This window comes from Myotis brandtii, unplaced genomic scaffold, assembly GCF_000412655.1.
Source record: "Myotis brandtii unplaced genomic scaffold, ASM41265v1 scaffold160, whole genome shotgun sequence".
Lineage (NCBI taxonomy): Eukaryota > Metazoa > Chordata > Mammalia > Chiroptera > Vespertilionidae > Myotis > Myotis brandtii.
In genome coordinates, this window is record NW_005355833.1 from 1668991 (window position 1) to 1692733 (window position 23743).

Sequence of the window (23743 nt, forward strand, 5' to 3'; positions counted from 1 at the left end):
AGAAGCTTTAACTACATTTGTTCAACCCAGGCAATGGAAAATAACCTGTCATAGATTCCCCTTTCAGAAATGAAAAACAGTTTATTTCCACTGCAAAAAATAAACATCCAGAAATGTTGCTTGTGTTTTGACAACAAACCTAGTGCCATAAATATCTTAGTGGTCTTGGTTATGAGGTTCCCTTCAGTGGAAGATTGTTACGACAGTGATTTTTGACACTTAAAAGATTGTATTGCTTTCCCTTGGGAATGTGATAACCCCACATTAAACAGTATGGTGTTTTCTTTCTCTTAAGGATAAGCCTTCTTTATATTTACTTTCATTCACAAAAACAAACACAATTGGAAGTCTTCAAAAATTCCTTCTACCAATTCCTCAATTCCTTGATGCTGTAGGGTAACTAAAGAGTGAGTGAGATTGCATTGCAGCGAGGTAATGTGCACAGTTGTGGGCGTCAATAAATTTCTGGGCTGAGCACTGACACCCCTTGATATGGAAGATGTAAGTCACATTTAACGATACTTTAACACTTGAGCATAGTTTTTTATTTTAGTGGTTTATGCTCTCAAGCATTAATAATGATTTGCCTTTCCACTAGCCTCCACTTAGATTTAATAAGGAATTCATATTAATCATTAAAAGAAAGGGACATGATTCTTCAAGATAATCAAATATTGACAGGTTAGAAATAGCTTTCTGCCTGGGTTCATTGATATAGGTTATGTGATATAAATATTTATTTCTTTTCTGTCACTCAGAGTAAATGCCACCAATTGATTCAGCATTGATATAGTGTCAACAGTTCATAAGAAACATTTGACTGGCTTGTATTTTCCGATTAGTCTCTGCTCTATAAAGTGGGATTTACTAAATCTCTCCAATTGTCTGCTCATAGAGTGTGACTGCTTCTGAAACCATTATTGCTTCGATTTGTGAAGCAAAGGTCTAGTGATAGGACTAGTTTCTGTCAGACCTTTACATATAAAATAAGGATTAATTGAGCATTTTTATTTTAATGATTTATAAGCGATAGATACTGATTCTTCTTAACGCAGACAATAAACAAAGAATATTTTCTTTGCTGATTCATAATTGAATTCCATTTCATTTTTCCCATTAATTTCATTAATTTTATATTAAATCAAGCACTTTTTAAAAAGTTTAACATTTAGTCATTGGAATAGAGATACCATTTTTCTGTTATTGCTTAAGTAGAGGATTCCTTAAGGTATTTTTGGCATGTTTTATTTAGAACTATAAATCAGTACCAAATATGTGTTTTCTGGATGCGTTTTTTCCCACTTCAGTTTTAGTGTGCTATCTTCTATTTAACATTAGCTCTTGATTTGAAACTGAAAGAAAAAAAAAAGGCCCAGTGGGTCAATTTAAAGGATTTAAAAAGTGCACAGTTACTCCAAGTATGTGTAACTTTGACCTTTGCATTTCTAAAGTTGTTTTTCCTCTTTTTAATTTTTAGATTTTGTGGGAGATTTTGTGACAGTATTTTGTTATTCCCAATAAATCAAGCATAAATGTACTGAGAAGTCACAGATCTAGAACTAATTCTGATCCTGCTGCATGTTTGGCTGGTATTTTGAGAACTTCAAATGCCTTTAGAAAAACTTTTTTGTTTTAAAAAAACAAAAGGAGGAGGAAGAAAAATAGGCATTGTACTGTAAAATTAGCTTTAAATTCTAATTTTCAGCAGTATATAAAACTCTTAGATTCTTACAGTTCATCTTAGATCCCATATGAAGACTGAAACATAAACGAGACTGTGTATATAAGTCCAGACTACATGACACCCTCCTCTACCCACACAACACACCCTTTCTGCCCTGAGTGTGTGCCTACATTTCTTTCACAGCACCTGCCTCTCTTTCAGCAGGAGCAGAGCCCAGTGCCAGTCATTTCTCCCAGGTCATTTGCCATTTCTGCAGCTGACAAGTAATCATAACTCTCATGGCTTTTCTTTCTCCACCCTCACTTCTGTTATTCTGCCTTTTATTTGCCTTTTTTTTTTTTTTTTAGTCAAAACAAGGAAACAGTTATATTTAAAATTTATTTTGATATCTTTGTTGAATAAAAGTTTTACTTTACCTCTTCTATGTAAAATGCTATGTAATTTTTTAAAGTTTTCTTCTTAAAAACAAATACCATAACTAATGAAATTGCTTTTAACTTGTGAGTGGCCTCGAGTTGATTATTTTCCTTCCTCTGGGCAGTGACCATGGATGGCGAGGCTGTCCATCCATACTTACACAGACCAACTGCTAAGATCGAGCCTCTGGTGGAGCACATGAAAGACAGTTCTAGCCTTGACTAGTTGCTGACTAGTTATGTGAATTCACATATGACCTATGTGAATTGGGCTAAATGCTTAAAATGCTATACAATTCTGTGGTTGTGAGATCTGATCCTAATTACTGTATTATTTAAATGTACTCTGTGGCTTTTAAACCCCACTTTTGCATCATAATGAGCACTCTTCCTGTGCTTCATTTTGAAAAGTTGGATTAGTAGACTTATTTAAAGTAAAAGGGCAGAAGTATTAACTGTTTGTTGATCCCTTTAATGGTTTTCCATAATTGAGGTCAATTAAAATAATACATTTTGATCAGAGCTATGAAATTCTGAAAATTTTATAATCAATTTATGAGGTCAGCTCTGATAGTTTTCCTTTGTGAAACTTTTTTTACATCATAATATTTGTATACCATACAAAATTAGAAAATTCAAATAAGCAAAAAGAAAAAGAATCTAATATTTTAAAATATAAAATCTATCAATGAGTTCATAGGTCAGGCAGCGGTCTATAAAACTTTAAAACATCATAGAAACACTTTCCCCATTTTTTATGGATACTGTCTTTTTATGTGGTATTGTTCCTAGAACTTGTTCAAAACCATTTTTATATTTATATGGCATTTACAATCTACCTCATTATCCGAGGGATTCCAGACTCCTATCCTTGAATTTGCTTACGTAGCGCACGCGCATACACACACCATACAATATTCTCTATCTTCTGACTGTTCTGGATGCCTACCACTCCTGCTTAGGTTGGGTGCTGGGAATGCTGGATGGGTGGCTGCTCCCTTTCTCTTTTCAACTTAATGGGTAAAAAGACTATGAATTTGGGATTATAATGGTTGAAGCTGCTCAGCGACATGCCATACTTACTCCTTTGCCTTCTCTTCCTCCAACAAAATACCACAAAATCAAACTCCCTCCAAAGTCCTAGGTCTATCCTTGTATATTATTGGAGTATCCGTATGTCTTGGTTTGGGTATTTTTCTGAAAGGAAACTCCTGGTCCTTTTACCAGAAAGGCCCTGATGGAGTGATGGAGGCGAAGGGGATATGACCACAGAATGCACCTCACCAGAGCCCGGCTCCCATATACTCCATAGCCCCAGCCTACTTACTCTTAAATCTCAGCGCCACTAATTCAGAATTTGTGAACTTGAGTGAAATTTACTTCAAGCCATGATGAGGGTGCAGCTTGTTAGGGAAGTTAATGGTACAAATTAGGTTGTTAGAGTCATGTTTCAACTACATAGAGAAATACTTTAAAGGAATTAGCCTATTTGTACCCACCAATAGTACTGCTATTTACGTATGTATCCTTTATACCCATCCATCAAAGTAAACCAAATAGCAGCGCTGCTAGTTTGGCATCTCAAGTTACTTTATGTGCTCCTTTTTTTAATGCTGTCTTAAAATTTATCATTTGGTCCAGAATAATGAGGTTTTTTTCTTCATGCCACATCTTTCACGCAGGTTAAAATATGGTGGTGGTTGTTTTCTGTATTAGTAATATAATTAGTGAGGAACAGAATTTCCCTAAAATGAGGAAATAGTTGTCAGTTTTTCCAACTTGTCTGTCATATCTCCACTAACCCTAAATATAGTAATTAGCTAATTGCAAATTGCATCAATCAGGTTGTACTACAATTAAATCGGGTGCGGAATTAGCCTTCATACATTAATCTGTTAATATTCTTTTAGGGGTTGGCAAAGTGGCTTGAAAAGGAAGCTGTTTCTGTTACCTGCACTGTACTCCTAATTATTACAGCTCTCTGAAGCTTCAGTTTCAGAAATGTATAGAAGAAAAATATTTCCCTTGATAAATGAAGCCTTGCTTTATTCAATTGGTGGGAGTTTAGAGTACAGCAAAATAGTTAAAGCTTTACTATAATAGTCTGAAAGCAAACTATTTTTTTCCAGGTGGTATTGAATTAAAAACTCCATCCATTTTCTGCCCATGCAAGGCAGTTCAATTCCCTGGAAATTGATTTTTTTTCAGGGCTTAGTATGGCTTTTCCCAAGCTTTAGCTATATGGAAAATAACACCTTTATTGAAGCCACTTAGTGAACAAAGTTGGCAGTTAATTTTTAAGCAACCAGACCAGTGTGTAGAAAATTACTAAATGGATCAAATATAATCTGACTACTCTTAAAGTAATTTGATAAATAATTATTAGGGAGTTATTTTGTGGGTGCTAAAATAATTTACTATTATTTGTGATACAAATGAAAGTAGTATTTGTGGCATAACAGTTTTACAGAACCTGGGAAAATGTGTATGCTGTTTTATATATTAAATTATGGAAATGATTTTATAAGAATCACATGCTTATATGGCTTTCTTGTATGCATTATAATATTTGCCTATATGTGCATTTGAAAGTGCATTGATTTGGCATTTGTCTATCATCTAATATGATTTCTACCCAGTTATTGCTGTATACTAATTTATCATTTCCAAAGAAAAGCTATATCTACTCTAGGAAAAATCATTAACATTACTCAGTTTGTTTAATGTTAATTATAGGGTCATCTGAGGAGTTTTCGGGGGCTGATTTATTTACAGATCGTGAATTAGATTACTGTGTGTGTGTGTTGTCTTCCCAAGTTTGACTTTGGTTATGTGCAGCGCTGTTGGCATTGCTTATATGTAGTACTGGAGACTGTGTTCTTATCAGTATCTCTGACCTGACCCTTTTGAGCTATGTTATATCATCCCATTTTGACACCTTTTATCAAACTTTAATGAAATGACCCAGGCAAACAAATTGTCATTAAACTTTCCATCACTTTGTCCCTTGGTATCGTCTTTTATAAATTGGACAGCAAATGTTGTATTGATCTTCTCGTTCTTGCAGCTGAACTTGAAATGACCCAGACTGCTTGTTGTTTATGGCCCAGAGTTGCTTTTCCTTGACATTTCCATCCACAGCATGACACCCTTTTTGTTTTTCTCTCTTTCTTGTGGAGATGAATGAACAAGACATACGGTATCGAGACACCCTTGGTCATGGCAACGGAGGCACAGTCTACAAGTGAGTAGTCAATTTTGTTTAAACTTTCCGCTCTCCACATGTGGGTATCCAAGTTCTCCTTGGCACAGATTTTTAAAAGACCACCAGCGCTTAGATCTTATTTCCAAATTTGACTCCAAAATTCTGCAAGGCATCTATTTTTCTCAGGAATTGCTTGGAAAAGTGCATTTATATAGCCTTTTTAATATTTCTGAGTCTGTATTTCTCCTGGGTGATCCGTTAATAGTCCACCATTAGCAAGTGTGCCTTTAATTGGCCTGAAGTGTAATGCATTTTTTCCTTCTCTCTTTAACATGATTTTTTAAAACTTGCTAGCACCCTATGCTAGTCCCCTGCCTGTTTACAGCTATGCCCAGTGGAGGACATATCTTATAAATACCACTGCTTTGCGCTGTGTCAACACTGTAAGTTATTAACAAGACTTCTTCCTGTTGTATTTCCTTCTCTCCCCACCCCGTTCCCCTGAGAGAATTTCTACACATTGATGAATATGTTAAGTTATAAAATTCTCCCAAATTCAGGTTGCAGTGATCTTGTCCTAAAGGAGTGTTCATTTTCATATTAAAAAATGCTAACCATAAAATGTAGTTCTCTCAATAGGGAAGTCTTTCTCGTGTAGTGCAAAGTTTAAACTATATAATGTAATATCTGGTACTTAATAGTCTGCAGTGGTGTATGAAAAATATTCCACCAGGAATTAAAAAATCCATACTCTGTAAGAAAGCCCTGAGGGAGAAATAAAGCTTTCCTCCAGAGAGCTAACCCTGTATCACATTACGATTGTGTTTTTACCTTAGATATTTTAACATTGATGTTAATATATATTTTCAAAGTTGTAAAATAATTTATTTTCTAATTGGTTACTAATGTCCCTAGAATTTTAACTAACCACATGAATACATGTAAAAATTGCCCTATGACCATGAAGGGTCGCATCCTAATACCCCAGAACAACCTCCACATATAGATGCAGTCTTGGCATAGAATTAGATTCCTCAGGGTTAGAAGCTCCTTCAAAGTCATCTGCTTCAGGCCCCACCCAGGGCTTCAGTCCTCCCTGCAGGTAGAGCCAGGATGTGAGTCCTTTCTCTTGAATACAGCCCTTTCAGAACTTGTGTTTACATTATCTGGATGATTTTTCCCTACAGATGACTGGATACTTTGAATAGTTGGTCTAAATGTTAAGTACTTGCATTATGATAATTCAGAAGATAAAGTAAGGGCATATTTCTTATACAGCACTTGTGTCTTGCTTTCAAATGTTTGATGACTGTGTCTAGTGAGTTTGAGGCTACTGTTGGCCTTCCTTGGATCATACTAGCATTCCTTCCCATGCAGTCCCCAGTTCTGCACAACTAGCATCTCTTCATTTTAGTCCTCTCCTCCTTACTTTTATCTGACTTGGATTTTCACTCTTTTCTGAAGGTTCATGGGCTCAGGTACTCTTAGAAAGGAAAGAAGGAACATGTATACTCCGACTTTCTTCTCCTGATTTCCCTGAAGGGAGAAGTTTTCAAAGCTTCAACCTTCCTTCTTCATGCTTTCATGCTGATAGCCAGATATAATAATACAGGAAAGATTTCTAGCAACTCTTTGGATTCCTTTTATTGGCTTCAAATGGAATCCAAAAACATTTCTTATTTGTGCTGTTTCATCAAATATTTAACTGTCAAGCATGTTTGTATTTTTTAATTGAAGGCCGATTATGAATTTACTATCCTGGTTTGTTCCAGAAGGGAGAAAACATAAAGCCACCAAATCCCAGCAGATAATTTTTACTTGAAATAATATTCTAATGTTAAAATTCTAATCTTTCACCTTAAAACACAGGCTTATATCTTTAAAAGGGAGAGAGATGGAAGTAACATGCCCACCTAGCAAGGAAAAATTATAGCAAAATTACATTAATATTTTTAAAATATTATTTTTAATTGTGATAAAATACATGTAACATAAAATTTACCATCTAAATCATTTTTAAGTTCAGTGGTATTAAATACATTAACATTATTGTGCAACTCCCAACACCACCCATCTGCAGAACTCTTTTCATCTTGCAAATATGATACCCTGTACCCATTAAATAATAACTTCCCGTTTGCCGGGTTAATGTTTTTAGCAAGAAGCATGGCTAGAACTTCTCCTTTTATTAGGGCCACAATATCCAAGGGAACATCCTCCCACATGTCCTTAGCCCTTTAATTTGCTGGCATGCTACAGTGACATTAGCAACTTATCCTAAGAGTTCATTTAGCTACCATTTCTTAGGCTCAATATGCATGTTGTAAGACTTAATGTTTTTGGCAGTGGTTGTTAATGGAGGGTGAGTACTAAAATATGATCATTTTAGTACTTTATTTTGTATAGTTGATTTCTTATGAAAAGAAGACATTTCAGTTACCTTATTGCCTAGGTGATTCTTAAGGAAAAGGACATGAAGATACCAAATTGCATGACTGCTTGTCATTGATCATTGGCCTTCACTACTTCCTGGGCTTCAATGTATGCTGTTCTTATGTCCCTGGCTTTTAGTTCAGCACAAAGAAATGATATAATCATCAAGAAATGAAAATCCACTTTACTAAAGTCTCTATAAAACCAAATGTTTTATGTGTTATGATTGACTTTCTCCTACAATAAGTTTACCTTAATGGTTTTGACTATAAAAATTGTGATTTTTTTCAAACAAAATGATTACATTACAGGCTATGCTACATAAACTAGATGAAGAAAATATTGGAAAATCCACTCGTTGGTAACAAAACTGCTTAATGGGCCTATTTAATTTTTTTCTTATAAAGTATAATAAAGCTAATAAATACAAAGCAAAAGTTTAACATTCCAGTCTTATTTGCTCCACTTTATGGGCTATTGTGACTTGCAAGGGACAAACTGCAATATATATTACTTAATAGTTGGTGACATTTTCATCCCTTACGTCTAGATGTTCTCTCCAGTTATGCAACATGAAATTCTGTGTCTAGTCCCTGCCCTTCTCTGATAGTGATCCAGGCAGATAATATTAAGTTGGTATTTCTTGGACTACTGAGTTGGATGAAATGGACCATAAAGGAAACACCTTTCACTAAAATATAGCCCAAGCCTAGGAGGAAGAATAATTTAGGAAAAGGAAATGAATGCACCTTCATTATTGCTCCATTTACCAAAGTACTACAAGTTGTTCCAAAAAATTCATTCAGGAAAGACACATGTTCTGTTCCCCTCTGAAAGATTCACAATGAATCTCAAAAACTTTGAGAAAGTAGAGAGCAGTATGTGTTGTGATTACATGTGGGGGTTCTAAGTTTGAATCCTGCATCTGCCACTAACTAGCTGTGTAACCTTGGGAAAGTTATATCATGTCTTCTGCCTCAATTTCCCTATGTGTAAGATGGGGATATCTGTCTTACAAAGTTGTTGTGAGTTTAAGTGAGATGTACCATAGAAGAAGCTTACCACTATGACTGACACTAAATGTTAGCTACTGGTAATGTTAGCTACTGGTAATGGTAGTATTAATAACAGAAAAGTCATTAAGCCTTTATGCCCCCTATGCTTACTTGGCTATGGGATTATTTTTCTGAAATGCACCTATAAACATCTCACAGAATTACTGTTGTGTTGAATTAATTTTGAGAAATTCTACATTATATTATGATATGTAGTATATTTCTGTGTTTTCTTGTATTTTCTAGTTGTCTCATGAATATGATTTATTTTTCTTACATAAATCTTACAATGATTTTTTTAAAGTTTCAAAGTATTTTCTCTTTCATCGTGGTATTTTGTAATTGCTGTAGGACAGCTGGTATAATATTAAGCCCATTTTACCACCGGGGAAAGCCAGGGCTTGCATTCCTGTGACCATTCAGTAGCAGAGCCAGGAACTCTTCAGAGTACCTCTTTCTTTCACTGTCTTCCCCCCCCCACCCCCAACCCCCGGCAGTGTTGTTTCTCAAGGTCAAGCAGAGTCCATTGTGTTTTCTTGTATTTTCTAGTGTACCCAGCATAGTCCTAAGGATAGATTCTTTATACATGTTGGCTGACATGGAATGAGGCAAGTGGAGGTTTTTTCAAGCTGGTTTTAATAAGACTCTTTAATTGGGTCCTTCCCATATCTAGCTACTTATAGATCTTGCAGAATTCAGGGGCTGCATGATTGTTCTAGAATATTAACCAAGAACAATAGAAATGTCTAAATTAAGGGCTATATTTGAACGACTAATTTTCTTACAGATGTTAAAACTTTGAGAACGTAGCACCCATTAAACCAAGTACTAGTTACTGTTCTCTTTTCTTGGATATTATGGCACATTGAAATGAGAGTAATTAACAGTCTCAATTGCTTTGGAAACATTCTGTGATCATGAAGGCCAGTCACTCAGGTTCTTTGCTCTGTCCTCACAATTTCATGGAGTCACTTAAGCTTTGGGTCTAGAAATGAAGTAATATTAAACTCTTAGGACTTAAGTCATGCCAAGTCAGTTAGCTAACAAGCACTTAAGGAACATCTTTTATATTTTTTCCTTAATACAAATGATTCAGGCTAAGACTCAAGTTGCCAGCTTTTTGGCCATGAATTCTAGTCTATAGGTGTTTGAAAACAGTAATGAATTTTCTGCCTCCATCTGCTTCCTAGAGTACAATTAAGGGTCTAACCCAGCCGTGGGCAAACTACGGCCCGCTGGCTGGATCTGGCCCGTTTGAAATGAATAAAACTAAAAAAAAAAAAAGACCGTACCCTTTTATGTAATGATGTTTACTTTGAATTTATATTAGTTCACACAAACACTCCATCCATGCTTTTGTTCCGGCCCTCCGGTCCAGTTTAAGAACCCATTGTGGCCCTTGAGTCAAAAAGTTTGCCCACCCCTGGAACCTGATATAGGGTAGAATTTTCTCAGTGATATAATAGGTAGCATATATGCTGTCTATATGGTGTTATGAAGATTGGCTATATGCCATTATTTACAAATTAATTTAACCATATCTAGAGACAAGAAGAAGAGGAAAGGGATAATACTCAAAGATGTTGGTCTCTCCTCCTTTATGTTGTCTTACCTATTTTACGAGATGTTTGTTGGGCAGCAGGGTGAGGATGGTCCTCTGAGATGGTAACTGAGATCATGTGAATTAGTCAATTGTATTCTGCCCTTGTGATATGACTGGACAGGCCAATTAAAATATTATACTTGTGTTTCGGAGGTGGAATTATTTCAGTTACATGATTTCTTTCATGAAAATTAAAAGCTCTGGTGGTCAGTTATATAAAATGAAAAATACATTGTTGTCTAATTAAACACTGTTTAGGAAACAAAAAATTTTAAATCATGGGACTCCTTAGAGGAAACAATAAAAAGAGTCCTGACAAAACCTATGTAGAACCACAAAGTACCCAGAAACTCTCACTTCTTTCACCAGCTGACCTGAAAAGTGCCAAACCTAAACAGTAGGAGGTCTGACCCCAGCTTCTCTGCGGACTGCATCAGGAACCCCTCAATCCTTTATATGCTTTCCTTGAAGTGCATCTTATAAATTAAGAGTCGTTTTTAAATGGTCTTGATATTGACCCAGGAGTAAGGTGATAGTTTGATTTATTTTAACTTTAATTTCCAATCAAATGACCAGCATTTTCCTTGCAACCAAGGTCATATTTTTAACAAGCAAACAAGACATCATCTTAATGCAAAATTAAATACTTATATATTGCTAGATTGCATTATACTATCATGTGACAAGTAAGGATATTAATATTTCCAGAAAATCAATGAGTATTTGTCAAATAAAATTAATTATGTATGTTTCCCTCTCTCCCCCTCTCAGCATTCACTGGTATAGGTTTGTTTCATACAATAATGTGTATTGTATTGATGAGAATTTAAAGAATGGACCTGAGCTTGTGATTCGCTACACCTTTCCCACCGTTGCTCCTCCCTCTACGTTCCTATAGCTTCACACATGCTCATATCTGTTATTGCAACGATGGATTATTGGCATCCAACCAACATGACAGGATGTCACAGGTTGCTGAGCGTAGATTTTCAGACTCTGTTTCCACCCGAATTAACTATTATTGAAATAGTTTATTGAGATTGAAGTATTGATCATTTTCTGCTAACCTTGGCTTAAGGGAAGAGGAGGTGGTGGTGTTTCTGAAAGATACTAAATTTCATTTTAAAAAAATCTCATTTATTTAGCCTTTTCTTCCTATTTTATAGCCTCTATTGTTTTATTGCTTGGAAAAGTGTAGCTTGGCTTTATTTTTATGACAGTATAATTATACTTCAGAAATGCACTTGATTACTATGGATAACAAAATTGTTCTAGTATATTGTTTTGGCCAATATTGCTATACAAACAACTTCTCAGTCAATTGAGTCTGGTAGAAATCAATACATTATGGTAATATTTCAAGTATGAATTTGCTGAATCTAAGTATTTCAACACCATCTTCTTTCAGGGAAAAATGATTTTGAAGTGGTAAGACTTATACTATTTTATTAAAAATGCTTTCTTTATAAATAAATTTAAAATTCCCAGCAGAAGTAATTGTGAGCAGATGAAAGCATAAGACTACTTCTGTTTTAATAGGGTGGAAGAGATCTAGTTTCCATTTGAAACCTATTCTCTGGCTGCATTAGGAGGGTATTACAACTGGGTTTTACTTTTCATCACAGTATGCCACCTTTGGATTCAAAAGTGTCTGGGCCCTGACCGGTTTGGCTCAGTGGATAGAGCGTCGGCCTGCGGACTGAAGGGTCCCAGGTTCGATTCTGGTCGGGGGCATGTACCTTGGTTGCGGACACATCCCCAGTGGGGGGGCGTGCAGGAGGCAGCTGATCGATGTTTCTCTCTCATCAGTGTTTCTGGCTCTCTGTCTTTCTCCCTTCCTCTCTGTAAAAAATCAATAAAATATATATTTTTAAAAAGTGTCTGGTCCTAAGTACTAAGTTGACAGAGATTTGTGGACAGTTGAGAGAACACCTGGAGGAGCATGAAGAGAATAATAAAGGGTCTGGGAATCGTGCCGTCCAGTCCTCCTTCATTAATTTGCTATACAGTCATGTTCTGAGCATGTGCTCTGTGGAGGGCAGTGTACTAGCTGTCAAGGACAGCCCAGCTCTCATTGGACCTGTGTCTAGAAGGATGGAGAGTTAAGTATGGGTCGTGTCTGGGTAGGTATCCTCACAGGGCCTAGCACTGCGCCTTACCTACTGTAGCCACTTAGTATTTCAGGAATTAACCTGCAGAAGCAGATTCTTCACAACCTAAGGATGGACTCAAAGTGTTGTCCATTGCTAGGCAGTTCTGGGAGGTGTGAATTCGCCTACCTTAGGCAGAACGACGTGGCTCTTGTTCAGAACTGCTGAGAAAATCATTCCTACTTTGACTCGGACAAGACATGACTGCAGAGGTTACTCCCAAGTCTGAAGTTGCAGAACTAAATTCAGCATTCAGCTATCATAAAAATATTATGTCAGGTGATGCATGGTTTTTCTTTTTTTCTTACTTTAGATTCATTTATTCATTGAATAAATACTTACTGAGGGTTTCTCTATGCCAAGGACTGTCCTGAGCACATGCAATTCAGTAGTGAACAAGACAGACAAGTTCCCTGTGCTCCTGGACTCACACTAGTAAGACAGACAAACAGTAATGAAGGAAATGAACACCAGAATAAGATGATATCAGACCTTGCAAGTGATATAAAGAATGTAAAGTAGGTACTCAGCAAGGCTTATCTGAGGAGGTGATATTTGAGCTGAGACCTGAAGGACAGGAAGGAGCCAGTCTCGGGGAAATCTGGGAAAAGAACCTTCCAGGCAGAAGGAACCACTAGTGCAGCGGTTCTCAACCTGTGGATTGCGACCCCTTTGGTGGTCGAACGACCCTTTCACAGGGGTCGCCTAAGACCATCCTGCATATCAGATATTTACATTACGATTCATAATAGTAGCAACATTACAGTTATGAAGTAGCAACGAAAATAATTTTATGGTTGGGTCACCACTTGAGGAACTCTATTTAAAGGGCCAGAAGATTGAGAACCACTGCACTAGTGGCAAAACCCTAAGATGGGTGTGAACATGTTGTGTCTAGGCCAGCGTGGTTGGAGTGGTGTGAGCTCAGGGGAGGGCAGAGAGTTGGTCAGAGTGTTATCATGCTGGAAGTTTTAGACCTTGCTAAGTCTATGCTAAAGAAGGCATGGTGAGTCTGGTTACCCCTTATATTACCAGTGAGAAAGACAAAGCTTGGAAGGGTTAAGTGGCATGCCCAAGGTTAAATCAAGAGTAGAACTCAGTAGAAAACATCAAGTTGTATACCTTAAATATATATAGTTTTTATTTGTTAATTATACCTTAATATGAAAGCTGGAGGAGGAAAAAAGACCAGAACTCTGGTCTTTTGACACCTACATCAGTACTTGGGACTACTCCTCAAGCCAGGATTTTTCTGTTTGTCATTCACTCTCTTGAGTTTCCTAATTTTTAACCCAGATTACTTTTGAGTGTAAGACATAATATATAATTCTGAAAGTCAGTGATGTGCCATCTCTAGTTGTTACTTTTTAGTAGATGTTAAAATAATCATTCCTTGGTTAATAGAATTATTGCAGCATAACTTGTTATTTGGTTTACCCTTTGGGTCTCCTTACTTATTAAAACCTATAATTTAATAATAAAATACCTAGATTAATTGTATGGTTATGCTAGTGGAGGTGGTGCATTTCTTGATTTACTGGTATAATGCACATTATTTTTTTTAGCAGTTTTACAGTATCTGATGTGTTAGAAAATTGAAGTCTTTGGTTGGTATATAGCACAAGCAAATATTTGTATACCATACCATCTAGGGTATTTCCTTAAATTGCTTTTTTGGAAAATAATTCACTGGAAAGTCCAAAAGGCATTTACTGTGTATAACTTTCTGCCAGTTTTTTTCATTGCTCTGTTGTTGGTTACTCTGATACAAGAGACCATGTTTCTGTTAAATTGTTGTCTTACTGGAGTGACATGTTTAGGTTCTGATTTGTGCACTAACTAAATCAGGGGAGCAAATTACTAAATTAGAGGGGAAATAGCAATAGAGACTTAAGCTGTGTATATTAATCATAAAGTTTTCTTAAACATTAATTTGGTTTTAAGTATGACTTTGTATTATGCTATCCCCTTGACTCTAAAATTTCTATATTTTTCCTTGTCAGTATTACAAAAGAAAGAAAAAGAATGTACAGTATTATTTCTAAAAGCAGAGTTTGTGGGTTTTGTTTTGTGAATTCAAATAATGAAGTGAATAATGTTCAGACAAAATTAGAACTTGCTTTAGGGCATAATCAATATAGCATTTTAACAAGCTTAGTGTATTTGGAAACTATGTGTTGTGTAAGGTTCTCATACTGATTCTATTACAACTGCTAACTGTAGCAGCAAAATGTAACAATCTACTTAGTCAATAAACATAAAGCTCCTACTAGACCATAATTAAGTTTTCAGAAAAGTTATGTAAAAACTATGAATAAAATATATTTTTACATTTCTCAGCAATAAAATGTATAGCTAATGAAACTATACAGTGGTAGAAAAAATGATAATACATGAGATAAAATTCAGAATGAATTTTTACCATAAACACATGTACCAGATTAAGTTTCTGTACACCATTTATTTCTTTTCCTTTTTAACTTGTTTTGAAGGTAATTCTTAGTGTTGCAGAGTATAACAGCTGGGTAAGTGACCCAGAAGGACAAATGAGAAGTTTCCCTCCTTTCCTGGAAGTCCAAGTAAAATGTTTCAAGGCCCTGCTTGCCTACATATACCCAGAACACATAAGGTGCTCCACACAGTGGCTGCACTTCCATTTCTAAACTGGGCCACCATGCCCAGGGTTCATCTCCAGCAGCATTAGAATGTAGCTGGGTAGAGTAGGCATCACCACTGAAACTCAGTATTCATTCTTTCTTTCTTTTCTTTTCTCTTCTTTTCTTTTGTTAATCCTTTTTTTAAAATATATATTTTATTGATTTTTTACAGAGAGGAAGGGAGAGGGGTAGAGAGTTAGAAACATCGATGAGAAAGAAACATTGATCAGCTGCCTCCTGCACACCCCCTATTGGGGATGTGCCCACAACCAAGGTACATGCCCTTGACCAGAATCGAACCTGAGACCCTTGAGTCTGCAGGCCGACGCTCTATCCACTGAGCCAAACCAGCCAGGGTTAGCCCTCACCCGAGGATATTTTTCCATTGATTTTTTAGGGAGAATGGAAGAAAGAGGGAAAGACAGATAAATATCGATGTGAGAGAAACACATCGATTGCTTGCCTCCTACACGTGCCCTGACCAGGGCCTGGGCAGGGAAGGAGTCTATAACTGAGGAACATGCCCTTGCCCAGAATTGAACCCGGGACCCTTGGTCAGCAGGCTGATGCTCTGTGCATGGAGCCAACCCATCTAGGGCTCGTTATTTCTTGATCCCTTTCCCAGTGCTCTTTCTAGTAAATAATTACACTTTGGTTCTGTGAGGAGAGCTAAAGTAAGCAGACTGTGTACAAGCTGAAGGATTTCTGCTGGCATTTACTTGCAAACATACTACAGTTATACTTTTTACTTTTTACATTGGGCACATGTACCTTACAGATGTCCCATATGAACAGACAGCTGTCTTCCTTCTTTCCTCCTCCCCTGGAACTTGTAATATTTAAAGTAACTGATTTAACCCTAGTTGATTTGGCTCAGTGGATAGAGCGTTGGTCCTTGGACTGAAGGGCCCCAGGTTAGATTCCAGTCAAGGGCACATACCTTGGTTGCAGGCTCGATCCCTGGCCCTGGTTGGGGTACATATGGGAGGCAACCAATCTATGTGTCTCTCTAACATCGATGTTTCTCTCTGTATGTCTCTCTTTCTTCCTCCCAGTCTCTCAAAAAATCAGTGGGAAAATATCCTTGGGTGAGGATTTAAAAAATAATCCTATATAATAAAGAGGTAATATGCAAATTGACCATCACTCCAACACACAAGGTAGCCACCCATGTGGTCAAAGATGGACGCCCCCATGTGGATACAAGATGACCAGCAGGGGAGGGCAGTTGGGGGCGATCAGGCCTGCAGGGGAGGGCAGTTAGGGGCTACCAGGTCAGTAGGGAAGGGCAGTTGGGGGTGACCAGGCCAACAGGGGAGGGCAGTTGGGAGTGACCGGGCCTGCAGGGGAGGACAGTTGGGGGCAATAGGGCCAGGAGGGGCGCAGTTAGGCGTCGATCAGGCTGGCAGGGGAGTGGTTAGGGGGTGATTAAGATGGCAGGCAGAAGCGGTTAGGGGCAATCAGGCAGGCAGGCAGGCGAGCGGTTGGGAGCCAGCAGTCCTGGATTGTGAGAGGGATGTCCAACTGCCCGTTAGGGAGAGATCCCACTGGCAGGCATACATCCCTGAAGGGGTCCCAGATTTGAGAGGGTGCAGGCTAGGCTGAGGGAGACACACACCTCCATGCACAAATTTTGTGCACCGGGCCTCTAGTAATAATAATAAAAACAAAGTAACTGATTTAGTACAATGTAAAAAATGTCACTTCACCCGGTTGGGATTTTTCATTGCCCATGGTTTAGTCAGTGTATTTTTGTGTGTATTTAAATAATCTTTGGAATCTTGTTGTTGTTTGGGCTGCTGGTCTTTATAAGGAAGTTAGTTTTCCTCCTCCCACACAGACCCCGCTTCCTTTCTCCTTCCATTAATCTTACTTTAAAAATGTGTGACAACTTTAAGACTTAATTTCTTGAATGGATTGGAAAATACCACCTTTTCTTGACTACACTCAGAGGCTGTAAAACAAAATGTTGCTCAGTTTTTTAAGAGAATATTCTAATATAGTTTATATATTTTTGGAATTGAGTTTAGAATTCAAATACTTTATATCTGTATTCCAGAACATAGCTCCTCAACATAGAAGCACAGTGCCCTGTGCAGGGAAGCCACTCAAATTCCTTCTGGTTTAGGGATTTAGCTATGACTATTCCCAGATGGTGGAAGGTACAATGATAGTTTGAGTGTTATTCAGTTTTTATGTTAAAATAAATAGTCCTTACTGGTTTGGTTTGGCCCCAGTCATGATACGCCCATTTCATGAAGTCTGTTATGCACAAAAGTGCACAAAATGAAGACAGAGTGCCTCTCCTCAGCCTGACAAAAGCTATTCCTTTGCAGAATGGTAGCTGCAGCGAAAGTAAATAAATGAATGGACAGCAATCACAGCCTAGTTGATGAAACTGTTCAATTAAAGCACAGGCATTTACATGGTGTAATTTCCCTAAATTGCCAATGAGCCCCTTTAGACACAACCAGTGTTCAAATTGATTTCAGCATTGATTTTGGCTGAAGCTGATAAATTTCTGCTTGTTAGTTAAAGTAATTTTGCAGAAGACTTTGTACTGCAGTATTGAAGTGTTCATTTAGCTGATGGTTAAAAGAGGAGTTATTTACAGAGGCCTCTACTGTTGTTCTGAGATGGGACAATTCCCCAATCATCTTTTACTTTTAATTTTTTAGGCTTCAGTATACCAATCAATAGGTGATTGAAACTGATTAAAACTTATCCAACCAGCTGCCTATGGCAGTTTAATTAGAAGCTGGATGATTCTTAAATTAAAGTTGTCTTATTTTCATTGCATAGCCATCTTCCAGAAGAGTAAGGGACTAACAATGCTTAAAACTTGAAGTTTGGCTTTGTTAAGGTATTTCACAAATGTTAACTCAATAGCTATTTCTAAAGACAACTCAAAAATGTATTCAGATTACTTTGCCTTTTTAGCGATTAGAAGTAATAATATACATACTTGCAAGACAAGGAATATTTTTTCAGACAAAGGGATAACCTGTAGTATAATGAGATATATGAAAGAATAGCTGTTTGTGATATATAGCTTATTTCATAAACAAGATGAATGTCTAAGCTTTTTTTTTTAATCTTCACCCAAGGACATGTCCATTGATTTGAGAGAGAGAGAGAGAGGAATGGGGAAGAGAGAGAGAGAGAGAGAGAGAGAGAGAGAGAGAGAGATATTGATCTGCGTGATCCTGCATGTGCCCTGACTGGGAATTGAATCCGCAGTCTTTTGGTGCATGGGACGATGCTCCAACCAACTGAGCCACACTGGCCAGGGCTGAGCTTATTTTGTAAATACTGCAGTACAGGATGAAACTAGCCATCACAATATTGTATGTATCTCCTCACTGAAAACCATGAGCTTTGAATTTATGTTTTTCTGTTTTGAGGTCTAGATTAAAATCAATCTCCAATGAATTAAAAAATATATATATTTTCATATAATTACATGTTAATTTTTGAACAGTATTATGGGCAGGGTTATAGAAGATAGATTGTTGCCTTATTCCCCCAGGGAATCTTCCCCATACTAATTTTCTCTAGTGTGGGAAATTTCTTGAGTTTTTAATGGAAACAGGTTAATATTTCTGTCATAGAGGGCATATTACATCTGTTACTACAGGGAAGAAGAGAATAAATGGCTCACTTTCCAGAGGTGCATTTACTCTTTGACCCACTAGGGTCCTATTTAGTGTTCTAGGAGAGGTACTTTAGTAAATTGTACTCCAGTGGCCTGAAAAAGTTAATGCAACTCTGAAAAGTGAGTTATTCAATCGATTCTCCCTATTGCTTTTAAAAAATCAACACTGACCATATCCAGAGAATCTTGAAGACAACTGGAGTTAGAGGTTCTAGAAGCAGCCAGTTTTATTGGGACAGGCATTGGATTTAGCTTCAGAGAACTTGAACCTATTTCCCACTCCAATGCTTATCAGATAAGAATCTTGAAGCAGTTAACCTCACCAAGCCTTCCTGTCCTTAACTACAAAGTGGGGATAATGAGAATGTACACCTTACAGATGTGTACCAAATAAAGTAGCTTCTCTATATAAAACACTTTTTACAAAATATAAAGCACAGTGGAATATTAGTTATTAATCGAAGGAAGTTTTCTGAAATAGCCATTTTTGTATCTGATTTTGGAAAGTGATTTATTAGCTTTCCACCAAGAAACTGTGCAATGAAACCATTTCAGGAGAGAAGTTGCCTAGCGAGTTAATCCTGAAGGTATTCTTATTTTTCCCACATGTATTGCCTAACTACTCCATTTCTTTCTTTCATTCCTATCAGGCTTTATTTCTCTTGCCTCTCTGTTTTGCCCATTACATTTTTTCAGAACCTTTGATAAGAGATCACTGTGATTCTAGCCTCCTTGATCTCAAAGGCATTTAGGCCATATATTAAAAGATATTACTTTCGTTGGTGTGGGGAGTGTTAAAGGCTTGAACCAGCCTGCACCAGTTTATGGAAGAAATATGGAGGCAGTGATTACATTAACTTTGAGGCAGGTGTGGGAGTAAAAAGAGGTATATAACCAGAGTAAATAGAAAGCAGATGACATGATAAAATGTAGGGTTATCATAACTTTTATCGTTCTAACCCAGCCCAGTTCCCCATGTTATATGTTAGGTTGGTTTGTGAGCCCTATGTATTATCATCATCTTGAGAAAGTTGTTAATATCTGCAACCTAATAGCATGTTTGGTATGATACTTAAACTATCTGGGGGGTCGGGATGTTGTTTAACAACAAATTATTTTGCAATCAGTAGTCAAGCATCTGTAATGGATTTTTAGGCAGAAGGAAGGTTGGCATAGACTGTTTGAACTAGTACAGCCTAGAAGCTTCTTTTTACAACTGCTGTTTACTTTGGGTTTTCTGTTTTAACAGCTAGAGCCTGGCTAATGTGCTTCTCTATTATAGAAGGCAACAACTGTCAGTGTTGATTTCCCTGACACTATTTGAATTTTTTTCTGTGGATGGCTATTTTTGTATATGACATATTGGTAAAATCCCCCAAAGAAACCTACGATAAGACCAAATCTCTAAAACGATCAAGCAGTAAAACACGTTTTTCATTAACTGACACAGCTAGTTTACATTTGTTTACTGAAAACGTGTTGTTGCATTAAAAGATGACATGGGGGGGGGAGGTGTTAAACTAATCTCACAAGATAACAAAAGATTTTTGTTTTGTTTATATGTGCATGTATATACTCATACATTTATGCACTTCACTTTTATAAGGCAAAGAAGGGTACTACTGGTTTGGTGTAGGTTTCAGAATTGCCTTCTAATCTTTTGGCATAATGTAATACAGCCAACTCTCAGGTTTCTTATTTTAAAATAGGAGGTTCAAAATGTATCACCTCATTCCACGTATATATCTCCTAGTGGTGCATTTAGCCCTTTAATTTCTATCATCCCCTTTCTTTTGGTTTTAAATTTCTTTTATGCCAAGGCTATAAAGTCTGGAAATGGAAAAACTTCCAAGTTGGAGAAAGATTTACATTGGTTATTCTAAATTTACCTAAAATCAGAGTTAGCTTTTCCCCCCCTGGAAAATAAATGAACTGTGTGATCTTAAGAGCAAGAAAACAGCATCTGTAAGTATGAAAACCAATGATCTAACATCATATTGGCTTTAATGGATACCATATTTTTTATAAGGAAGTAGACTTAGTTAATAATTAAATCTCAGTATAGCCAGTCTTAAGTTTCTATGCTAACAAGAATTGAGAGTTGCATAGATAATGAAAATGGGTGACCAATCAAAATTCTTACTTTAGACCAGCAGTTCTCAACCTGTGGGTCACAACCCCTTTGGGGGTCGAACGACCCTTTCACAGGGGTCGCCTAAAACCATCGGAAAACACATACTGAATATATAATTACATATTGTTTTTGTGATTAATCACTATGCTTTAATTATGTTCAATTTGTAACAATGAAAATACATCCTGCATATCAGATATTTACATTACGATTCATAACATTAGCAAAATTACAGTTATGAAGTAGCAACGAAAATAATTTTATGGTTGGGGGTCACCACAACATGAGGAACTGTATTAAAGGGTCACAGCATTAGGAAGGTTGAGAACCACTGCTTTAGACAATTAAACATCTATAATAATAAAAGCGCAATATGCTAATTAGACCGCACGTTCTTCCAGGCGACCTTCCAGATGAAGCTGGGGCTGCGAGGGAAGCCTGGGTCCTGGGTGCCAGAGGGAAGCTGGTGCCGGCAGCCAGGGGAAGGAAGGCCTACACTTGCATGAATTTCGTGCATTGGGCCTCTAGTTTTGTTATAACAAACCAGATCTCAGAGGTTTCTCTTTCACCTTGTCTCCTTTCCTTTGTCCTGCCTCTGATGGACATCCTGGAATGGCATTCAAACAACAGAGATTTAGGGAATCCAGAATAATTCCACAAGTTCTGAAGTATTTGCTTGAAAAACAGAGAACCAATTTTATCCTTTAGGGAGAACCATTATTATGTCTGAAGCAAGCTAATAACATAAAGGCATTTGTAACTTTTATTTTAAAACAGGCTTTGCTAACCTTCTTTCTTGCCTCCTACCTGTTCTCTAAGAGACCCAGGGAACAAAATAAATAAACATCACATTCTTTCCTGTGTACCTAGAATAAGACCATTCCTTTCTAATTATAGCTTATTTCTTAAGCCAACTCCTAACTATTATTGCTTTCACCATTTTAGTGACTGGATTATTTTCTTAGGTTTCCCATCCATTTAGAGAATTTTCCAACAATTGATAGCACTCTATAAATAATTCATAGAATAATTAGGACCCCCTTTTCACTAACCTTCTCCAAAGTATGTTATGTGAAAAGTAGAACTTAAGTCAGCAGCATTTATCTGACATGGTATATGAAAGAATTGCCTTGCTCCCTTCACAGGACAGGGGCAATACTGTCCTGTTAGTGTTCTTGATTAAAAGTCATCATACATGCAATTACTCTTGAGATTCTTGCTCCAAGAAGCAAAAAGGGGGAAAGGTGTCTCCTTACTCATTTTGACGACCATTTTGCTAACAAATTGACATTTATAACATATATTATCTGTTATGCCAAAATATTAAATAATTACATTTGGACCATAGGTCAGCTCCTCCTCACAATCACTAGAGAAGCATAGATACTCCCTATTATAAATAATTCTTTCTGCTTATAATTTAATTTGATTAGAATGTATTCAGAAATTAACATGCAGAAAAGCACCATAGAAATTAGATGCCTACTTTAATTGTATGAGATTTTACAAGCTTTATCAGAAAATATATGATGAGCTCTAGGTTATTTATTTTGTGAACAGGAGTCAGCTGGGACGATTCATATTTTTTTAGTTCTGCTAGAATTTGAAATTCTAAGCATAAATACTTTCAGTAAACATTGTGAAGTACAGTTGCAATTGGTTTACGCATGACATAAACTTGTGTGGGAGTCCAGATGTTGGAATGTGAACACAGGTTGTTTCTCCCTTATGTCTTATGTGAATGTAGGACTTTATAACATTTTGTTTTCAAATTTTTCTTTTTCCTCCTTTCTCATTTTTAAAGATTCTTGGAGAAATTCAGTTTATTATTTCGAGTGATGTATCTTTTTTAAAAAATCTCATTAATATTTAGATGAAGGTAAGCACAACTTCTAGCCTTGTGTATTATTTGGAGTGATGTATCTTTTTTAAAAATCTCATTAGTATTTAGATGAAGGTAAGCACAACTTCTAGCCTTGTGTGTATTATGCTAGTCCCACCTTTGATATTTCAAAGAGCAGATATTAGGCTTAATTGCTTTTGTCCCCAGGTATTACTTTTTAAACCAGTCACATGTTTACTTGAATACCTACTCTCTCTAAGGTACTGCACTTGGCAGTATGGGAGATATAACCCCAACATTCAGAGCCTCAGGGACACCATTCTCAGGGGTGTATTGCTGGCTTACTGCCTGTAACTTCTCGTCTCCTTTTCTGGTTTTTTTTCCCATCTTTCTGACTTCTAAATTTGGAGTTCCTCTGGTCCAGTCCTCAGGCCTTGTCTCTATTTAATGTAGCTCCTAAGAGAGCTTTTATAGTTCCATGCCTTCTAGGATCTTAGGTTTAATGAAGCCCCGTCCTTGGTCCTGAACTGCAGGCTTATACATATCTAATTACTAGTTGGATGTCAGATGTCTTTTAGGCATTTCAGAATCACCTAAAACTGAACTCTTGATTTCCTCTGAAACCTTCTTCTAGAGATCGTCCAGTCTTAGTATATGGAAACTCTATTCTACAAGTTGTTCATGGCAGAAACTTTGCAGTCATTCTTAATCCTTTTTCTCTCAGACCACCAAATTTACCCACAAATCTTGTTGGCTCTCCCTCACAATTATTTTAAGAAGCCACCACTCTTTTCCTACCACCCTATTCCAAGTCACTATTATCTCTTGCTAGGATTATTACAGTAGCCTCCCAACTAATCTCCCAGTTTCTATCCTTACTTTCCTATAGTGTTCTCTCTACCCAGCAG

The 23743-nt window shown here is 36.9% G+C and overlaps 1 protein-coding gene across 8 annotated transcripts in view; it reads left to right on the forward strand.

Annotated features, from left to right (window-relative positions):
- Nucleotides 1–23743, forward strand: part of MAP2K5 (mitogen-activated protein kinase kinase 5) — a 261792-nt gene that overhangs the window by 55516 nt on the left and 182533 nt on the right. For all 8 annotated transcript variants that reach the window (XM_005862082.2, XM_005862083.2, XM_014536301.1 and 5 more), the window contains one exon: nucleotides 5280–5344. In XM_005862082.2, coding sequence (XP_005862144.1) covers nucleotides 5280–5344 — 65 coding nt within the window. The remainder of the gene's footprint in view (nucleotides 1–5279; nucleotides 5345–23743) is intronic.